Source organism: Camelina sativa, chromosome 10 (assembly GCF_030686135.1).
Source record: "Camelina sativa cultivar CO46 ecotype springtype chromosome 10, ASM3068613v1".
In the NCBI taxonomy this organism is placed as follows: domain Eukaryota; kingdom Viridiplantae; phylum Streptophyta; class Magnoliopsida; order Brassicales; family Brassicaceae; genus Camelina; species Camelina sativa.
The window spans coordinates 24,951,290-24,973,675 of NC_141889.1; the positions used below are offsets into that span (position 1 = coordinate 24,951,290).

Below are 22,386 nucleotides of genomic sequence, written 5' to 3' on the forward strand. Positions count from 1 at the left end.
GAAGTTTTAATGGAGATAAGAGAATCATGGAGATTAGAGAAATGAGTAATAACGCTTTTACGATAAACAAAAAAAACAAAAAATAAATGGGTTTACATAAGAGAAACAAAAACCCTCTGGACAAAAAGCTTTGGAGAAACAAAACCCTTGTTGTTGGAGAGACAAAAAAAAACGAGGGGAAAAAATTTGGCGAACTCTCCGGCCACCAAAGATAAGGTTGATTGCACAAAATGCTCTCTTACGTGAAGAATCTTCGTTTCAACTACATGGGAGAGATAGAGACTACAATCCAATTTTTTTTTCTTTCCAGAAATTGATTTCCTTTCCATTTACAGGTCAAATCTCCAGCGGTGGAAATGACTGAGAAGGTCGTCATCCGGAGATTATTGTCGTGAGAAATTTGTGGATAAGGAGCCCTTGGATCTCATAATTATGAATCAAGCCACCGCTCCACTACGATCACACAACCAGATGATTTTCAAGGTAAGACTCTTAATCCGGTATGTTTCCTACTTTTCTTACCACAATCATTCTCATTTTCATATATAACAATGTAAATGAGACATAAAAATTGGGACAAAATTGCAGTTTTGTTTGCTGTTTATGCTAGTTATGTTTTATTTCAAAAGGTTGGAGCTGCTGGCTCGTTGGACTTAGAGAGAACAGACCCTGACAATGGTCCATCAATGTGTCTAAGTCTCTGCTTCAAACTCGGAAGAATCAATTCGTTCTTGGAAGGTATTCGAAAAAATCAACTTTGTATTTTGTAAAAGAAGCGTGATTTGAATAATTTTATTTTCTCCTAAAATAAATAAATAATTTTATTTTTTTGAATAATGCCTCCTCTTGGATATTGATTAAGATTTGAAGAGCGCATAAATAAATATAAAATAGTAAAAAGGATACCTATCTTGAAAGTTGTACATAAAAAAAAATGTTATTTGAAAGAGATATGACAATCTTTGAGAAGAAAAATAATTTTATCAACCACCTTTTTTGATCAACAAGAGTTTTCAATATACAAATTATATTTTCAGCAAGTGCAAATATCAAGGTGTGTCCATAAAGCAAAATCATATATGAACTTTTTTGAAACAAATGGAAAATCAACACTTAAAAGTGATAGTCACTATTTTCATAGTCATTTCTAAATCACATCCCTCAAAATTGAATCATTTATGAAAAAAATCTAAGAAAAACATAACCTTGGAGGAAATAAAGATGAATATATTTGATGAAGTTCACATTTGTTTTGGTTTGAATAAAAGAATGAGTTTGAATCGATTTTTGTATAAAGATTAGAGAAGAATCAAGAAATGTAAAGATCAGTGTGAATTTTAAAGGTACCAACTTGCATTTTGTTGTATAACATTCAAAAGTTTTGGAAAAAAGTTTGAAAATTTTAGGAGAAAACACTTTAAAATAAGTTTGTTGAGAATGAAAGGATAAGTTTGTACACAATTTTCATTTTGATGAATCTTGGATCAAATTATGTAGGTATCAGTTCATATGATCCAAATCGAAATTGTTTTTAATGTAAGTAAACAAAAATCAAGTTGAAGAATTAATGGAGTTTATTAAAATATATATATTTAGTTATATGGACACACCTTGATATACTCAATAATTAATTTTACTTTTTAAGTTTTCCGAGAATAAAACCAAATAAATTAAAATCATAAAAACACAAATCTCGATTAAAAAAAAATTAAAATTAAAACAAAAATATTTTTAGGATGGTAAACAATTAAAATCAAATGGAATTACGAGTGTTATTTTTCTACCTTACCTTCTAGATTCTAATATTGTAAAAAAAAAGTATTTTAAGTGTGATAAAGGACACAAATCTCCTAAGTGAAAAAGTAAAGAGACATGATCATCCTAAATATTTTTCAAATATTTCTAAAAATATTTATAAGTGAAAATTATATTAAAGAAAATTAACACAACCTGATCTTCTAGAGTTTTTTTAGGATGGTAAATATAGATATATAAGTAACAACAATATATAGTGAACAAAAAATGATGCAACCGTCCTAAAATAATTATAGTATATATTTTTCTGAAATATCTGCAAATTGTTGTCCTATTCTTGATATTTGTCAAGATTTGAGTTACAACCGAATTAATTTCTTCAAGCTGCCGGTTCTGCTCTAATAACCGAACCCGAACCGAAGCCCATAAATCTCGGTTCGGTTCGATTTGGTGATTTCGGTTCGGTTTATCCCAGGGAAAACCAAACCTAATGTTGAAAACGACGTCATATCGTATGTACACATTATCACTCACGTCGACAAATCGGCATGAGTCAACAACGGCAGAGTTACCATCTCTCACCGGTGAACGAGGGTTTAGGGTTTTAAACACCTTTGATTTCACTCTCTCTCCCTCTCTCTATACACAAATGCAAAGCTTCGAATACCCTTAAAGTGGAATCTGTCATCTGCAATGTCTCAATCAGTGGTTCGAGCAATCTCAGCTCGGAAGAATCAATTCACTTGTGGGTTTTACCAGAGATGTGTCTTTTCTCAGCAATTTCATTCCCGAGATCAGATCATTGCTCCCAATTGCTTCAATTTTTCATCTTTAGGTATGTAAATCTCATTTCTTTCAATTTTTCTGCATATATGACAAACTCTCAAATCTCAAATCTTTCACTTGTGTTTCTCCTTCAGGGTTCAGCTCAATTGCTAGACATGTAATTCATCAGAATAGTTATAGGATTTTTGGTAATTTGATCACAGACTTGAATCTTGCTTGCTTAGTTCGACCCACAAATGGGTTTGCCTCGGTTTCAAATCTTGGTTCTGATGAATCAAATTTTGATGATGGTGAGGCTTCCTGTGAGAAACTTGTTGATAAGAAGCCAAAGGTTGTTTACAAGAAACCAATTGATTTCACCAAATTTGATGTGAATCTGCTACCTACTGTGATGCTTATGGGACGGCCAAATGTTGGGAAGTCTGCCTTGTATAACCGGTTAGTTTCAAGATTAGTTTTTTTTTTTTTTTTTGTAAAGTTTTGGGGTTATTACGTTGTAATGGATTTAAAGCTAATTGTGTTGTTGTCCAGATTGATTCGGAGGAGGGAAGCTCTTGTTTACAACACTCCAGATGATCATGTTACAAGAGATATAAGAGAAGGGGTTGCAAAATTAGGTGATTTGAGGTTTAATGTTTTGGATTCTGCTGGTATAGAGACTGAGGTTTCTTCGGGTACTATTCTTGGTAGAACCACAGCAATGACAGCTAATGTGCTTGCAAGGACTCAGTTTGCGGTTCTTATTATCGACGTGAGGTGAGACTTTAAATCCTAGTTAGTGGTAACAACAAACTAATTTGATGCTAGTGTTTTTGTTTCCCTATAAATCGTTGTCTTGTTAATGTTTTTGTAGGGCTGGGTTGCATCCATTGGATTTAGAGGTTGGGAAATGGTTAAGAAAGCATGCTCCACAGATTAAGCCCATAGTAGTTATGAATAAATCTGAATCAATTGGCTCTCTTGATGAAGTTGCTTCAGAGGCCCTTGCATTAGGTTTTGGTGAGCCTATTGCTATTTCAGCTGAGACTGGACTTGGTATGACTACACTTTATGAAGTTCTCCGTCCTCTACTAGAGGATTACATGGTTGAAAGGCTAAACGGTAATAAAACCAATCTATACCCGTATCAAGACAATCATACCAGAAGCTGCTTCCTTGATTTATCTCTTTACTGAACCTCAACAGTCTTATATTAGATATGTGCAGTCAAGACGATGTTCTGAGCGATGAAAATCTCTCTGATGAAATCGATGAGTCCAAGTTGCCATTGCAGTTAGCTATTGTGGGTAAGCCTAATGTTGGGAAGTCCACACTTCTTAATGCATTACTGGAAGAAGAGCGTGTGTTGGTGGGTCCAGAAGCTGGTCTCACTAGAGATGCTGTGAGAGTTCAGTTTGAGTTTCAGGGTAGGACAGTCTATCTGGTAAGTTAAGAATTCTGGCTTTTTTTCTTCTACTTCTCTTACACTATCTATCTATTGTTCTCTTAACGTTAAACATAAAAAAACTGAACCAGCGTTTCATTTTTTTCACTTTGTTTGATGTTTATGCCGGTTATTTGTTAAGGTTGACACTGCTGGTTGGTTGGAGAGAACAGAGCGAGACAAAGGACCAGCATCTTTGAGCATCATGCAATCGAGAAAAAGTCTTATGCGGGCACATGTTATCGCTTTAGTTCTTGATGCCGAAGAGGTTTGTATACATATATACTCTCGTGATTCATGTTTTTTTTTGCACAACTGTGAAAACAGAGAAAGGAAATAAAGAGTTTGCTCACCGTATGTTTTGTATTTGCAATCTCCAGATCATAAAAGCTAGATGTAGTATGACACATTCAGAAGTAGTTATAGCTAGACGTGCTGTAGAAGAAGGACGTGGTCTAGTCGTCATCGTTAACAAAATGGATCGTCTAAGAGGGAAAGAGAACTCTGAGATGTACAAGAAGATCAAAGAAGCTGTTCCCATTGAAATACAGACAGTTATTCCTCAGGTAATATAGTAAAAATAGCAACTTTGTTAATTCTTGTTACATCCTTGTCATTCTTCTGATTTCCGGTGACGGAAACATAATACTTGGTTGCAGATAACTGGAATACCAGTCGTGTTTATCTCTGCATTAGAGGGAAGAGGACGTATGGAAGTGATGAAAGAAGTCACTGACACGTACAAGAGATGGTGTTCAAGACTTTCCACAGGCCGCCTCAATCGCTGGTTGCGTAAGGTTTGTACTGTAAATGAATCAGACTATAGTAATATATACAATTAATGTGACATAATCATTACTTGCTTAATCATTTGTTCTGTGTGTTGAGTTAGGTTATGAGCCGACATTCTTGGAAAGACACAGCTTCGCAGCCAAAGATCAAGTTTTTTACTCAAGTGAAAGCTCGACCACCGACTTTTGTAGCGTTTGTGAGCGGTAAAACGCAGTTATTGGAAAGCGACATAAGGTTCCTGACTAGATCATTGAAGGAAGACTTTGATTTAGGAGGGACTCCTATCCGAATCATACAGCGTGTTATTCCTCGTGGACCATCTGGTACAGGTGGTGGTGGAAGCGGAAACCGCTCGAGTGGTCGAGTAGTGCAAAGAACCACCTCAGACAAACGGACTGTCTCACTCTAGAACCTATTAGAAGTGAAGCAGTTTCTTTTAATCTTTTATGTTCTGTTCTCTAGTTATGTGCTCTGTTTTGTACGATCGTCAAGCCACATTAAAAAAAAAAAGTACATGAAGTTAGCCGATTAAAGCCATGTTTTATAGCTTCCCACTATTACAACATAAAACAAGAGTGAAATAGCAATATTATATAACAGATCATTCATTGGAAACGTATTCATAGTTTTACAATATATAAAATCATCATGATTAATCAAAAACTCATACATAGTTCACTTCTTATCACGCAGATCCTTGATATAATCTTCGTAAGCTTTACTGGGAATACGAGCATCCATCCAAGAAACGTTCATCACCTTCGCTTGTGAGCCCAAGTTCATCAACGAGACTAGATTCGCTAAGGTTCCAATGGCTCCAATCATGGCTAAGACTTTAGTTGCGATATCGTAAAACAATCTCCAGTTCTCATCTTTGTTACCTTTGTCCTCGTTGTTGTTCATACTGGTATGATCGCGCATAGATCTAACTTCTTCTACTCTTTTGATTTCTTTTGTTTGGTGTGCGTATGTGTTTTGTGTGTCCAAAGCGATAGGTTCATGAGAGATTTTTAGGGTTGCTACTTGCTAATGTGAGGCCGACAATTAAGACAATTTGCTATTTACTACTATTTTAGTGGTATCTTTTAAAGTATATCTCGATTTTTAAAGAAATAATATAATTTGACATGCAAAATAAAAAGGAAATTTAAAGTAATAAATCATCTTTCATTAGTTAAATATAAAGTAATAAATAATCACCATTGGAGGTGTTCTTATTATACCCAATTTAATTTCGGCTATATATGTTAAAATGTGGATATTAATTATTAATGAGAAATTCCTTTAAATACCACTAAAAAAGTTTTTTTTTTTCCAAAAATACCACATTTTAGTTTTTTTTCCAAAAATAATACAAAAGTTTTTTTTTCCAAAATTACCACAAACACAAAAAATTGATTTTTAAAGATGTAGAACTTTTTTGTAGGTTTGGGTTGACACATTTAGTTTTAGGGTATAGTTTTTAGGGGTAGAGTTTAGTATTTAGAATTTAGGAATTAGTTTTTAGTATTAGGATTTTAATTCAGTTATGTGGTATTTTTTAAAAAAATTACATTTTAGTGGTATTTTTGGAAAAAAAACTAAATAATGGTATTTTTTGGAATAAAAACCTATTTTGATGGTATTTATGACAATTGTCCATTACTAATTGTGTCATACCGGATATTTTGGATAATTTTGACATATATAACTGGTTTTTGTTATCCTTTAAATATTACAAATTTTTTCACTTCTACTCTTTATCCAAAAAAAAAAAAAAATAAGAAATATCTAATTAACTTCTTTGAGCTGATTTCCTTTTGTTGACAAAAAAGCAAAGAAACATATCTTCTATATATTGGAGTATTTTGTATCTTTGGAAATTGGAATAATAAAAGGCTCTAAAATTAACTAGAGAAGAAAGACACAAGAAAAAAAAAACTTTGGAAAACCAAAAGATACAAACCTCAAAGAGATGACATTATGAAAAGAGTAGACTCCGTCTTGATGTTGTAAATAAGCTATGGTGCGACCTTTCTCGAGCTGATTTTTCCTTGAACGATCAGTCTCTCCTGGTCCACTGGTGGGCGCCCTTTCATGCATTTTTTTCTTTTCTTTTACTTTCGGAAAAATGCCAAAAAAAAAAATCCGAAGTTATTTTTATGTGAACGTTTAATACCCAATATTTTTGGATTAGAATAAAAGTACATCAAATAATAAAAACGTGTCATTTAAAACCCAAAATAATAAGTGTTGTTATTTTCATACCCACGATTTTTCAACAAAATCAAAATTTCAATTTTACCCTGTTTATCTAATTATTTATTAATTTTAAATATAAAAATTCTTAGTTTTCTGATAACCATATCAAATTGGAAATTAATCTCGGTAATATACTTATTTCTCTCTATTAAAATTGGAAATATCCGAACAAGTAGAATTAGAAGACATTCTCTAGAGTTGTGGTAGTCCGAGGTAAGAAATCATCCTGAGCAGCACGTAAAATGGATCAGAAGATGCACCTAAGCGAGTCGATGGAGGCCAATGTAGACAATCATCATACCTGTAGAACAATAGAGTTTATGACATCTGCATATGTCACAACTAGATGGAGAGACATACATCTTGGAGGAGCAATAACAAAACATCTAATCCTCTCCCTCTCTATGTTCCCCAACCTAGCCCGGTTCTAAATCACGAATAAGACAAGCAAAGACACAACCCCTGCACCTAGCGAATGTCCAACAGACGTCAACGAATAGCTCGGGTTTGCCTCGAGTAACTCCCTTAAAACCACATGCTCCTCTTCGAAAACCCACATGGCAGCCTTTAACAATCTGTTGTGCACAGTGCACATAACCTCCTTCAAACTTGGTCGTCTGCCCAAGTTTGTTATCAAGCAGAACAGCATAATCACACTCTTTAGCCAAATTAAGCCCTCTAATGGCCAAGATGACATCACCGTTGTCATGATCCAAGTAGATCATGTAAGGCGTCACACGTCCTTGAGTGTGATCATAGTCTTTCTTGAGAATAACATGATACAGGTCAATCCCATAACCACTGGGAGGTGCCCACATGGGGTCATGAAGATCCTCCTCATAGACGGCTGTTAAGGATTTGCTCTTTCTCTGTTATTAACCGATGCTCTGTTTCTGTGTATGTTTGTTTGTAGAAGAAGAGAAGAGAGAAGTAGAGAGAAGAGAGACGACACACGGATTACAAGTTCCCAAAGCCATACACCGGCTAAGGTACGTCTTGGTGAGCTAACTGACCAGCTCACAAGGTCTTATAGAACGTTTATAACCCGAGTACAAGAGACCAGGAGAGATTTAGACAACCATAGAGAGTCTATACAACCGAGCTAAGAAGGTAAGTCCTCTCTTACTCTCAAGACACTCTAGATCTAACCTGCTTGCTACTCACGCTCTTTCTTGTAATTGTGTTGGCCGCTTCTCTGCGGCTCCCTCTCCTTTTATACACCCAAGGAGACACCTCTGACAGCTCACCTAAACCTAGGTGAATCGAACCTTATCCGTTTGCTAGCATCACTATGAACCCTTACACTGCAAAACGCGACAAAGACTTTTGTCTTGACCAAAGGTGACCGTTGCCAAGCTTTGAATCCTTCGTGGGCCTGTCTTCTTAAGTGTCCGACCCATACTCCTCAATTGTGGTCCATTAATGAATTGGATCGACACTTCACATTCTCCACCTCGATTCACTTCCGATAACCCGAAAGAGATAGACCATCTTCTTGTCTTTTCCCTTTCCCGTTCCGACTAACCCGCCGGAACCCTAGCTCACTCTGAGCTAGCCTTAGTTCCGAAAAACCTTTAGATCGCTTCTTCCATCCTCAAACTTCTGCACCGACAATGGTTTAGTGAGGATGTCAGCTGGATTGATTTTGGTATCAATCTTAGTTACAATCACATCCCCTTCTGCAATCACGTCTCGGATGAAGTGATAGCGAGTCTGGATGTGTTTTGTCCTCTCGTGGAAGACACTGTTCTTGGCCAAGCAGATGGCACTCTGTGAGTCACAGAAGATGTTAGCAGCCTCCTGTGGAAAACCTAACTCACTGGTAATTCTCTTAAGCCATAAGGCTTCCTTTGTAGCCTCTGCTAACACCATGTATTCCACTTCTGTTGATGACATTGCGACTATCTTTTGCAGGCCTGAACGCCAACTGACCGTGTTTCCTCCGACTTGGAAAGCATAGCCGGTAATAGATCTCCTCCGATCCAGGTCAGTAGCATAATCGCTATCACAAAACCCTATAACTTCAAATATGTCAGATTTCTTGAATGTTAATCGACACTTTGAACTCCCACTGAGATACCTTAATATCCAAATGACTGCTTCCCAATGTTTTGTGTTAGGGGAGCTTATGAAACGGCTTACAAGGCCCACGGCGTGAGCAATGTCTGGTCGTGTCCGGACCATTGCGTACATGATGCTTCCGACTGCACTGGCGTAAGGTTTGTCTTTCATCCGCAACTCCATTTCTGTTCTGTCTTCGGTAGGAGTGCTAGATAATTTGAAATGACACCCCATTGGGGTTTCAACTAACTCTGACTCAGTAATGCCCAAGCCCCTTAGTATTTTCTCGATGTAGTCTTCTTGAGATAATGTCAGAGTTCTTTTCTTACGATCTCTGATAATATCCATTCCTAGAATCCTTCTTGTTGGACCCAAATCTTTCAATTCAAATTCCTTACTCAACATTTCTTTCACCTTCTTGACTTCTGTCATATCCTTAGCCGCTACTAGCATGTCATCTACATAGAGTAGTAGATAGACATACTTTCCTTCATCATAGTTCTTGAAGTATACACATGAATCATATTCACTCCTTGTAAACTTCCTTTCCTTCATGAATGTATCAAACCTCTTGTTCCACTGCTTTGGAGACTGTTTAAGACTGTATAGGGATTTTTGGAGCAAACATACCTTGTTTCCCTGTTGATAACCCTCTGGTTGCTCCATGAGTAACCGTTCTTCAAGATGTCCATGCAGGAAAGCTGTCTTAACGTCTAGTTGTTCCAGCTCTAGATCGTTTTGGACAACAATCGATAGCATTAGCCTGATTGTGGTGTGCTTCACTACTGGTGAGAAAACCTCATTGTAGTCGATTCCTTCAATCTGAGCGTATCCCTTTGCCACCAACCTGGCTTTAAATCTCGGTCCTTTAACCCCTTCTATACCTGGTTTTAGTTTGAATACCCACTTACAGCCGATTACCTCTTGTCCCTCTGGTATTTCAATCAATTTCCAAGTTTTATTTTTGTCATGTGATGCCATTTCCTCATCTGATGCACTGTTCCATTTTTCTCCTTGTTTGCTACTCATAGCCTCCTGAAATGTCTTAGGCTCTTCAATCTCTATCAGTTCTGCCATTGTCAGTGCATAGGCTGCTACATCACAGTCATCGAATCTGCTTGGTGGCTTGATAATTCTTCTCTCCCTATCCCTTGTTAGGAGATAGTTCTCAAGATCAGACGATGATCCTCTGTTCTCAGATTCATGATCTGACTTCTTTTCTGTTTCTGGATCTTGACGAGCTCCACCTCCAGCTGAGGATTCACCTTGAACTTTTACTAACTCATTTCCTTGAGTTTCTTCTTGTAAATCAACTCTAACCCTTTCCGATCCGCTTGTAGTTGATTTTACCAAGTCCTTGTAGAGAGTGTCTTCCCAAAATGTGACATCTCTGCTTATGACATATTTCCTCTCTTCTTGACTCCAAATTCTGTAGCCTTTGACTCCTTGTGGGTATCCCATGAAGATTCCTTTCTTATCTCTAGGCTTAAGTTTTCCTTGATCAACATGATAGAACACCAAACATCCAAATCTCTTCATGTGTTCATAATCTGGTTTCGATCCTGACCAGATTTGCTCTGGCACTTCAAAGTTTAGAGGAGTGGATGGTGTTCTATTTATCATATACACCACTGTTGAGGTTGCCTCTGCCCAAAATGTCTCGCTTAGTCCTGTTTCACTTAGTAGACTTCTGACTTTCTCCAGTACTGTTCGGTTCAATCTCTCAGCTACTCCGTTCTGTTGAGGAGTGTATGGACACGTCTTGTGTCGCATGATCCCATGAGCTTTGCAGTGATCATCGAATACCTTGTTACAGTATTCTAGTCCATTATCTGTTCTTAGCGTCTTAAGCTTCTTCCCACTCTGGTTCTCAACATATGTTTTCCACTCAACGAACTTGCTGAAAGCTTCATCCTTTGTTTTTAGGAAATACACCCAAACTTTTCTTGAGAAATCGTCTACGAAAGAAATGTAGTACTGACACTTTGATAGGCTTGGAGTTACATTTGGAGATCCCCACAAGTCTGAGTGAACATACTCGAGTTTCTCTTTCGATGTATGTTTCCCAGTTTTGTAAGACTGTTTGTGAAAATTTCCAAGAACACAGTGTTCACATTCTTTTAGCTCTGAAATGTTCTCCAAATTGATCAGCTCCTTCTTAGCTAACAGTTGCAAACCTTTTGTGCTCACGTGTCCCAACCTGTTATGCCAAAGCATGGCTTGATCTCCAACTTCGACTCCTGAGTTTGCTTGCTCGATTACTGCTTCTCCATCAAGGATATAGAGTGTATCCTTATAGTCACCTGCCAAAGCCTTTGTATCTTCATTGAAAACCTTTAGTCTGAAATCCTTTGACTGAAACCAACACCCTTGTACTTTCAGTTGACCAAGAGATATCAGATTTCTTTTGGCGGTAGGTGAATATCTGACCTTGGTTAATATGACAACCGAATTGTCATGATTAACAATCTTTACTTTTCCTATAACCGTTAATCTCCTCCAGATCAAACATAAGATCCTTTCTATAGGTTAAATGATACGAGCAACCCGAGTCGAGTATCCAACCTTTTCTCATTTGCGTTTCTGAGGTTGTCAACATCAGAGGCTCAGAACCAACTGCTTGTCCAACACCAGCTTCAATCTGGCCCTTCTTTGGACAGTCTTTCTTAAAATGTCCTTCAGCTCCGCAAATCCAGCATGTATTCTTTGTTTTTGCCTTTTCTTTGCCTTTGTTCTGTTGTTTAGCTTTAGGATTTGCCTTTTTTTCAAACTTGGGCTTCTGCTGCACAAAGAGTCCTTCACCTCCTGTCTTTGTCAAATAGTTACCCTTTTGCTTCAACTCTGTTTCTAGAGAGTAGGCTGACTGAACAATCTCCTTTAGAGTGATAGTCTCCTTTCCTCCTCTATACTTGAGAGTGTGAACTAATTTAGAGAAGTGTAACGGTAGACTGTTCAGGAGTATAACAGACTGATCCTCATCACTTAACTCCACCTCAAGACAAGCTAGATCTGAAACGAGTTTGTTGAAAACATCCAAGTTTCTATCTAGATTCTTGTCTTCCTCCATCCTGAAACTGTAAAACCGTTGTTTAAGATAGAAGCGGTTTGGCAGAGACTTATCTTGGTATTGAGACTCCAACGTATCCCACATCCCATGTGCAGTCTTGTTCTTCATGATCTTTCTCAGTACCATGTCAGTCACGCTCATACCGATCAAGTTTCTGACTCTTCTATCTTTAGCCTTCCACTTAGGATCTGACTCTTCTTCTTTCTCCGTTTCATGTGAGGATAACTCATCAATCTTTAGAACCGATAATAGGCCAAGCAACTCTAGCTGGCCTAATATCCTATGCTTCCATATTAAGAAATCACCCTCTCCATCAAACTTTTCAACTTCAAACTTGGCCTGAGTGGGTTCCATCTACTCTACCCTCGCTAGATCTGATCACAACCTAGCTAGACAAGCTAACCGGAAGAGTTTCTTCACCACTGACCGCAAAACACTACCTAGATATGCAACTAGATTCCACAACCGTAAACCTTTCAGATCAGCACAAGCTACCTAAACTCAGAGAACCAAGTAAGGAACTTTTTGTTTACCTGCTGATCTAGATCTTCGGACCTCTTGTGGAAAAATTTAGCCTGAGAACAGAAATCCACCACCTTTATAATCTTCAACCGAGGCTCTGATACCACTTGTTAAGGATTTTCTCTTTCTCTGTTATTAACCGATGCTCTGTTTCTGTGTATGTTTGTTTGTAGAAGAAGAGAAGAGAGAAGTAGAGAGAAGAGAGACGACACACGGATTACAAGTTCCCAAAGCCAAACACCGGCTAAGGTACGTCTTGGTGAGCTAACTGACCAGCTCACAAGGTCTTATAGAACGTTTATAACCCGAGTACAAGAGACCAGGAGAGATTTAGACAACCCTCGAGAGTCTATACAACCAAGCTAAAAAGGTAAGTCCTCTCTTACTCTCAAGACACTCTAGATCTAACCTGCTTGCTACTCACGCTCTTTCTTGTTATTGTGTTGGCCGCTTCTCTGCGGCTCCCTCTCCTTTTATACACCCAAGGAGACACCTCTGACAGCTCACCTAAACCTAGGTGAATCGAACCTTATCCGTTTGCCATCATCACTATGAACCCGTACACTGCAAAACGCGAAAAAGACTTTTGTCTTGACCAGAGGTGACCGTTGCCAAGCTTTGAATCCTTCGTGGGCCTGTCTTCTTAAGTGTTCGGCCCATACTCCTCAATTGTGGTCCATTAAGGAATTGGATCGACACTTCACATTCTCCACCTCGATTCACTTCCGATAACCCGAAAGAGATAGACCATCTTCTTGTCTTTTCCCTTTCCCGTTCCGACTAACCCGCCGAAACCCTACCTCACTCTGAGCTAGCCTTAGTTCCGAAGAACCTTTAGATCGCTTCTTCCATCCTCAAACTTCTGCACCGACAATGGTTTAGTGAGGATGTCAGCTGGATTGATTTTGGTATCAATCTTAGTTACAATCACATCCCCTTCTGCAATCACGTCTCGGATGAAGTGATAGCGAGTCTGGATGTGTTTTGTCCTCTCGTGGAAGACACTGTTCTTGGCCAAGCAGATGGCACTCTGTGAGTCACAGAAGATGTTAGCAGCCTCCTGTGGAAAACCTAACTCACTGGTAATTCTCTTAAGCCATAAGGCTTCCTTTGTAGCCTCTGCTAACGCCATGTATTCCACTTCTGTTGATGACATTGCGACTATCTTTTGCAGGCCTGAACGCCAACTGACCGTGTTTCCTCCGACTTGGAAAGCATAGCCGGTAACAGATCTCCTCCGACCCAGTTCAACATTCTATCACGAGTTGGGCATCTATTCAACACAAACAACCAAGTGAGGAACTTATGCTTAGGGATTCCTCCAGAAAACCACACAATACTATGCCAAGGTACGGTCGGTAACTTCTCCTTTAGAGCTGAACAAATGTTTCCTGTTGTATGAGAATCTTTAAGATGATCATCGATCCACCAGCAGTAAGAGTCTGGATGTTGCAGTAGGGTGATAGTTGAGAGCTCAATATGCACATTGACCAGCGCATCATATTTTGCAGGTGGTAGCCTCCAATCCCCCCGTCTCCATAAGTCAGCTAGTCGAGCTCCACGTGGGATGCCTATTTGATAGAGTCCGACGCCTGAAAGAGTCCATTCTTCCCAGTTTACTCCAGTGGTCTGTCCAGAATTCATCTCCCACGTTCACCTTTATCCATGGATAAACTGAATCTATGATCTTTAGAAGCTTGTTTGTTATCCAAGAGTATTTGCTGTTAGGTTTAAGAGTCCAGAATTTGTTGAGGTTATCCGACAGGACAGCTGCGCTAAACCAAGCAACCCAAACCGATCCTGACCTGAAGAAGAGAAGCCAGATGAGTTTCGCCATACAGGCTTTGTTCTAGGTAAACAAGTCACGAATTCCCAACCCTCCTTCACTTTTCTCTGCTGTGACTGTTGTCCATGCGACTCTTGCTGAATGGGAACCCTCAGTCGTGCCTTTCCAAAGGAAATCACTAAACAGTGAGTTTAAGATCCTAATGCACTTTTTTGACAGGACAAAACCCGAGCACCAGAAGTTCGAAATACCAGCAATGACCGAATTAAGTATTTGAAGCCGGCCAACAAAAGAGAGAGTCTAAGTAGACCAAGCGTTGAACCGACTCTTTACCTTTTGTAGCAACGGGGCACAATCCAATAAGGTGAGTTTCTTAGTGCATAGAGGTAATCCTAGATATCTGATTGGAAGTTGCCCGTGACTAATGCCAGAAATTGTTTGGATGTGAGCAATCTCAGATTGGGAGAGGCCTGAGGTAAAAAAACTAGTCTTTGGTAAACTAATCACTAGACCAGAGACTGCTTCAAACTCACGTAAGACCTGAATAATATTTTGCACTGAAGAGGCAGATCCATCCGTAAAAATCAGCAGATCATCAGCAAAACACAGGTGGGTTAGTTTTTGTTTTTCACATTTATGGTGGTATTTGATCTTACCCTCTGCCGCTGCTTTGTCCAAACAGGCGGAAAGACAATTCATGGCAAGGACAAACAGATAGGGAGATAAGGGATCCCCTTGCCGCAAGCCTCTGGAACCTTTGAAATACCCGTGAACAGTCCCATTAAACCCAACAGAGAAAGACGGCGTGCATATACAGGCTCTAAGCCACCTGAGGTACAGTTCTGGAACTTCAATACCTCTAAGGCAGCTAAATATAAACTCCCAGCGTACAGTGTCAAAAGCCTTTGCAATGTCCACTTTGATAGTAATTCTCTTAGCACCATTCTCTTTGTGATACCCATTGACTAATTCAGCAGCTAATAAAGTGTTTTCAGCTAACAACCGTCCTTGAATAAATGCAGTTTGGTTTGGCTGCAAAAGATCAGGGAAAGCAGGCTTTAGTCTCGCCACAAGTAGCTTTGACACTACCTTGTACAAGGTGTTTAGACAGGAGATGGGCCTAAAATCCAATATCATTGAAGCACCAGGAGATTTGGGGACTAGAGCAAGTATGGTGGCATTGACCGCAGATGGGAGAAAAGCCGTATGAAAGAAGTGTAGGATACTCAAGATGACCTCTTGACCAATAATACCCCAAGAAGACTTGTAGAACGCTGAGGTAAATCCATCCGGTCCTGGAGCTTTTTTAGCATTGAGCTTGAACAGCACAATCTTTATTTCCTCTGCTCCTGGTATTTTGACCATTGATTTTTTCAGTTCTTGTGGACAACGATAGCTCAAAATACTCTGGAACCAATTCATCGAAGCGCTAAGTGGCTGGAGGAATGCCGGATTTAGCAAAGACCGGAAGTGATTTACGGCTAGATTGCTCATCTCAATAGGATCTTCAATGACAAATCCTGAGGCAGTGGTAAAGGATCTAATGGCGTTAAAAGCATTCCACATTTGCATAATCCGATGGAAATAGGTAGTATTTAGATCTCCCTCTTTTAGCCATTTAATACGGGATCTCTGTATGAAATAAGCTTCCTCTATTTTCCTGAGAAACTCCCATTTTGATTGAATGTCTTTTTCTTGTTGAAACAGAGCAGGGGTGGGATTCGTCAAAGCTTGGACCTGCACAGATTGAAGCAACATGTTAGTCTCTCTCACTCGGTTTTGAATATCCGAGAAGTTCTCTCGAGAAAGTGTTTTTAATTCTCTCTTTAAAGTTTTTTGTTTTGCACTCAAAGTTGACAAACATGTTTCCTGAGAATGCAGAATTCCGGCCAAGTTCCAAGCAGTATCAACCGTGTGGAGAAAATCAGGGTGTTTGGTCAGAAAGTTAAAAAATTTGAAAGGCTTTGTACCGGCTGAGGGTAGGGGTGCAAAGAGGTTTAAAAGGCATGGAGAATGATCAGAGATTTCAGGGGCTAGGAAGGAGACAACACTATTGGGGTAGGTAGTAAGCCAGTGGTTGTTTGCTAATACTCTGTCTAGCTTCTTTGCAATCGGATTAGAAACACTTTTGTTTGACCATGTAATAGGGATCCTTGAAAACGCAAATCAAATAACTCCAGTTGTAACAGGCAGTCCCTTAGCTCCAGCATACGAGAAGTTAACCGATTGACATCAGGATTAGAGTGCTCTGCGGGGTGGATAATTTGGTTAAAGTCACCACACAAGATCCAAGGATTGGAGTCAAGCATTAGTCTCTGTTGGAGCCCCAAGAGTTCACACCAAAGGTCAGTTCGCTCTTCACCAGTATTAGGCGCATATAAAACTGTGAAGAAAAACCTATGACCACCCTGAATGGTGATTTCGCAGATGAGCAGGTTTTTGGATTGGTGGATGACTGTAGCTTCAGCCGGAGCTTTCCAAATGACAATAATTCTTCCACTGTCATCAGAGTTGTGGTTAGAGGCGTAGTGCCAACCAGGACAGGTAAGGCTCATAACACAGTTCAAGTTAGGTTCTCTTATATGGGTTTCAAGAATAGCACCAAAAGTTGGCTTATGAAAATTTAGCCAAGACACAAAAGGCCGATGCTTATCCGGATCATTAAGACCTCGAATATTCCAACAAAAAGGTTGTATATGCATGGAAAAAGAAAAAGGGTTTAAGAACTAGTAGAAACATCCTCCCGGATAGGAAGATGCTTCTCAGAAGCAGCAGGAGGGGAGTCTAAAACCATTTCAGTAGGCAAATAGGTGACAATGGTTTTAAAGAGGGGGTCAGTTTTCTTAGTGGGCGAGAGAACTGGGGTTGAAACAGGTGCATGAAAAGAAGGTGGAACAGAAGGGTGTGGCAAAGGAGGCTTAGCTTTAACTGCGGTGCTTTTTACAGTTTCTTTGACTGATGATTTTTTCGTTTGCGTCCAGGAAGGGGTTACAGACGGACAGAATCTGATTACATGACCTATCTCCTTGCAGTAAGTACATGTAGGCGGGATCCACGGATAATCAACCTCGATAGTAATGACTTCACCACTCTCCCTTTCCACTTCCACTGAGGAAGGTAAGGGTTCATTGAGATTTCTTTCAACTTTAACATGGGCAACGGAGAGGCTTACCAAATTCTTTGTAAACTCATCCATCTCTTTAGGTTCACCAACTAGTCCAGCAACCAGGCTAATACCTTTGTGATACATCAGATCAAAAGGCATTCCTTTGAGATGTGCCCAGATGGGGATCGCATCAAGATCAGTGCTTGCTCCACCCGAAGCATCCCACTGAGCCACCAAAAACATACATTCCCCAATATACCACAATTTCTTTTCAAGGATCCTTGTTCGCAGGTATTCATTTGGCAACCTGACTAGCATTGAGTTATTGGCGTGATTGAGGTGGATTTCTAACCTTTGCCCTTTACCCCAAATGTGACTAAGAACACTTTGGATATGCTTGTAGGTTGGCAGTCTACCTTTGAAACGACCAATAATGAAATCCTTATGGATTTCAACACCTTCATGGAAGACAGAGTCCGAGATTGTGACACGAGGCTTTCCTGCAGACGAAAGTTCAACCGGGGCTAGCCTTGTGAGCGACCTGTCCGCAACGGATTTTAGTTTTTGAGCTAGAGAATGAGCTGGCTTGGTTTGAGGAGGAACAATGGGACTTTGCGGGGGAACACGGTTTTGAGCATGAGACAGAGTGGTTACTTCTGAAGAACTGGTTGTTGGGATTGAGAATACTTGAATTTGGGAGACAGGGACTACTACTTCAGGAGAGAGAGACCCAGTAACTGGAGGAGTTGGGGCGCTTGAGATAAGAGTAGGAGCAGCTGAATTCTGGGTTTCAGCAGAATGAGAGTGAGCAGCATCAGTGGCAGTTGGACCTGGAGCAACCTGGGAAAATGTTTGACCGACTAGCTGAGTACTAGCGGATTGAGTAGCTTTGATGAAGCGACGAACCACCTTTGGGGGCGGGGTGGCTAATAAACCATCTGTCTGAGCTACAGTGTTTCCAACTGCAACTGTAGCTCGAGTTTCAGATCTAGGGTTTTGTCTTAGGGAAGCATGATACGAGTTTAGGATTTCCTGTGCCTGAGCGTTCACTACCACAGGAGTAGACTTATGATGGGCTGGTAGTGCTAGAATCACTCTTAGGATCAATGTAATAAGTTTGAGGGGAGTGTAGTTGGTAAGATACAGGAGAAATGGGGGAAAGAGGAGGGAATTCAGAAAAGGAGGGGAATGGGCTAAGGTCAGGAGGGTCAGGAGGAAAGGGTGGAGGACGATTGGGACTACTTTCAGCCGAAACTGAAGGAGAAAATTGGCCGGAATGACGATTCTCGGGGAACCAGCGGTTCGCCATTGACTTTTTCTTTCAATTGGAAAATTTTCTGGCAATGGGATCGGATTTTTTTCCAGCAGAACCCACTGATACAAGACTAGTCAGTGTGGATCAAGGGGCTCTAAGAAAAAAGAAAAAATCATAAGCTGGTCGGATCAAACTGAGTTCCAGGATTTTGTGTCCCAAACCATCACGAACAACTGTAAAAAAGAACATTTTTTTTTAATATATTTTGGCGCTGAAAAAGACACGAGTTAGAGAGAGAAGACAAGTTGGATTTGTTTATCAACGAAAAGTTCAAAGTCAAAACACAGTTCGTAAGACGAAAACGATGAAAGAGTGGTTGTGAGAAGAATCTTCTCACCATAGATGCTCAAAAGATTCCTCCATTAGCATCCCCCTCGAGACCAGCGGAGAAAGAAAGAGGACAGACCAGAGACAGACCAAGAATTTCCGGTTTAATATGGTTAACAGAAAACCAAGAATAGTTAACAGAACTAAGTAGATAACCAGGATTAATTTTCGGTTTAATATGGTTAACAGAAAACCAAGAATTTTTATATTTAAAATTAATAAATAATTAGATAAACAAGGTAAAATTAGAATTTTGATTTTGTTAAAAAATTGTGGGTATGCATTAACATGTTGTTTAATTAATTAAATATTACTTAATTAAAAAAATAGCTTTTACTGAAGTTTATGACAATATGTCATAATATATTTAATTAATTAAACAACATGTTAATTCATAACCACCAGTAAAAACTATTTTTTTTTTGGAAATAAAGATGGGACAAATGTTTTAATTGTTTAAATCCCCATTGAAGAAGTAGCTGACCATAGACGTCTTTGTTTTCATTTCCTCATTGTAGACTTTTATTAGTATATTCTACAAGTCCCACTGAAATTACATTAACTAGTTACACAGACTCGTAGATCATCTTTCCTTGTAATCGATCAATCCTATATATATTATATTGACTCACACTTTCAAGTTGCAACTTGGCAACTATATAAATCACATGAATCATTTCTTTTGGTTAAACAAAATGAACAGCAACGAGAGAAAGGATAAGAAAGACGAGGATTCGACATTTAATACCGCAACCAAAGTCATTGGCGTCGTTGGAGCCATTGGACCCGTTGCTGGTCTAATGTCGTGGATGAGCTCGGGCACGGGAGAGAAGTCATCGGAAGAAAAGATGATGAAGGCTCCTGGGAAGGATGGTCATATTGTCACGAAAGATTTCGAAAACAACCCTAAAAAGTACTTCGAAGAACTTCACAAGTATAAGAAATGAATAATCTCTGAAAATGTATGCGGATTCAATATTTACGACTATGTTATGTGACTGGCTACATAATATAAAACGTTGCATGTGAAAGGTATTTCACGTGTATATCGTGTTATGGATCGGTATAAATAAAAACCACTATCTTTGATGACTTTGATCATAGCATTTTTATTATTATCTTATCAAGACCTACACCCAGTCCCGTCTCAATATCTTTTTGGATCCTAGGTGAACCAAAAATTTTGGACCCTAGGTGAACCAAATATTTTGGACCCTTTTGCCCTTATCAAAATGGTTAAACTTCTTCATGATTTCTCTGGTGGTGTGAGATTAAATAGACCCGTAATAAGGGCAAAATGGCTTTTCAAAATGGTTTCCAATTTTGAGAGACAAACATAAGAGTCATCTGTCTTGGTTTCCAACCGGGAGATCTCTTTTTCGTGGTGTGAGACCACTTTCTCAATCTTCTCATCTGTCTTGGTTTCAAAACGGGAGAACCTCTCTGAAAGTGCAACAGAGCTCTGAAGGGGACAGGCAGTTGTGAAATGTCTTAGAGGGCTGATATGCTGACGTGGCGTGACGTGCTGACGTGGAGAAATATTGTAGACACAATGACAAGATGCGTGAGAAGGAAGGAAGAAGAGATCAAGATATACTCGAAGATATTGAGAGTATATTTGATAGGAAAAGATAAGGGAAGATATTTGCTTAGAGATAAAGAATATTTCCTTTTAGTTAGGATTCACAAAGATCTAGGTTAGAGATCGTTTGTGAGGTTATAAAATGACGAGGGCTATCCGCAAAAAGTGTTAGCACTCGTGGGATAAAAAGTTCTGAGTTTTGTAAATCTTCAAGCAAATTCAAAAAGCTTTGAAGGTAAGGGTTCATTGAGATTTCTTTCAACTTTAACATGGGCAACGGAGAGGCTTACCAAATTCTTTGTAAACTCATCCATCTCTTTAGGTTCACCAACTAGTCCAGCAACCAGGCTAATACCTTTGTGATACATCAGATCAAAAGGCATTCCTTTGAGATGTGCCCAGATGGGGATCGCATCAAGATCAGTGCTTGCTCCACCCGAAGCATCCCACTGAGCCACCAAAAACATACATTCCCCAATATACCACAATTTCTTTTCAAGGATCCTTGTTCGCAGGTATTCATTTGGCAACCTGACTAGCATTGAGTTATTGGCGTGATTGAGGTGGATTTCTAACCTTTGCCCTTTACCCCAAATGTGACTAAGAACACTTTGGATATGCTTGTAGGTTGGCAGTCTACCTTTGAAACGACCAATAATGAAATCCTTATGGATTTCAACACCTTCATGGAAGACAGAGTCCGAGATTGTGACACGAGGCTTTCCTGCAGACGAAAGTTCAACCGGGGCTAGCCTTGTGAGCGACCTGTCCGCAACGGATTTTAGTTTTTGAGCTAGAGAATGAGCTGGCTTGGTTTGAGGAGGAACAATGGGACTTTGCGGGGGAACACGGTTTTGAGCATGAGACAGAGTGGTTACTTCTGAAGAACTGGTTGTTGGGATTGAGAATACTTGAATTTGGGAGACAGGGACTACTACTTCAGGAGAGAGAGACCCAGTAACTGGAGGAGTTGGGGCGCTTGAGATAAGAGTAGGAGCAGCTGAATTCTGGGTTTCAGCAGAATGAGAGTGAGCAGCATCAGTGGCAGTTGGACCTGGAGCAACCTGGGAAAATGTTTGACCGACTAGCTGAGTACTAGCGGATTGAGTAGCTTTGATGAAGCGACGAACCACCTTTGGGGGCGGGGTGGCTAATAAACCATCTGTCTGAGCTACAGTGTTTCCAACTGCAACTGTAGCTCGAGTTTCAGATCTAGGGTTTTGTCTTAGGGAAGCATGATACGAGTTTAGGATTTCCTGTGCCTGAGCGTTCACTACCACAGGAGTAGACTTATGATGGGCTGGTAGTGCTAGAATCACTCTTAGGATCAATGTAATAAGTTTGAGGGGAGTGTAGTTGGTAAGATACAGGAGAAATGGGGGAAAGAGGAGGGAATTCAGAAAAGGAGGGGAATGGGCTAAGGTCAGGAGGGTCAGGAGGAAAGGGTGGAGGACGATTGGGACTACTTTCAGCCGAAACTGAAGGAGAAAATTGGCCGGAATGACGATTCTCAGGGAACCAGCGGTTCGCCATTGACTTTTTCTTTCAATTGGAAAATTTTCTGGCAATGGGATCGGATTTTTTTCCAGCAGAACCCACTGATACAAGACTAGTCAGTGTGGA

The 22,386-nt window shown here is 39.6% G+C and overlaps 2 protein-coding genes across 2 annotated transcripts; one reads left to right on the top strand and one right to left on the bottom strand.

Moving 5' to 3' along the window:
• The first annotated feature begins 2,264 nt into the window (after positions 1-2,264).
• On the top strand, positions 2,265-5,293 carry LOC104719698 (uncharacterized). The gene is made up of 9 exons (XM_010437662.3): positions 2,265-2,590; positions 2,676-2,979; positions 3,073-3,297; positions 3,395-3,642; positions 3,738-3,964; positions 4,107-4,232; positions 4,345-4,530; positions 4,624-4,761; positions 4,857-5,293. Exons 1-9 carry the CDS (start codon positions 2,449-2,451, stop codon positions 5,163-5,165), a joined length of 1,905 nt encoding a protein of 634 aa, XP_010435964.1. The 5' UTR covers positions 2,265-2,448; the 3' UTR covers positions 5,166-5,293.
• Positions 5,294-13,808: 8,515 nt separating this feature from the next.
• Positions 13,809-14,291, bottom strand: LOC147937318 (uncharacterized). Its single transcript, XM_087468743.1, has one exon. The coding sequence runs from the start codon at positions 14,289-14,291 to the stop codon at positions 13,809-13,811; it is 483 nt and encodes a 160-aa protein (XP_087324869.1).
• Between the last annotated feature and the right edge of the window lie 8,095 nt (positions 14,292-22,386).

Excerpts from the sequence above, each read along its gene's own strand:
- LOC104719698 (XM_010437662.3), top strand. The coding sequence starts at position 2,449 with ATGTCTCAATCAGTGGTTCGAGCAATCTCAGCTCGGAAGAATCAATTC. Across the intron at positions 3,643-3,737 it reads CATGGTTGAAAGGCTAAACG|ATATGTGCAGTCAAGACGAT; the intron begins GTAATAAAACCA and ends GTCTTATATTAG. Across the intron at positions 4,233-4,344 it reads TAGTTCTTGATGCCGAAGAG|ATCATAAAAGCTAGATGTAG; the intron begins GTTTGTATACAT and ends TGCAATCTCCAG.
- LOC147937318 (XM_087468743.1), bottom strand. The coding sequence starts at position 14,291 with ATGAATTCTGGACAGACCACTGGAGTAAACTGGGAAGAATGGACTCTT.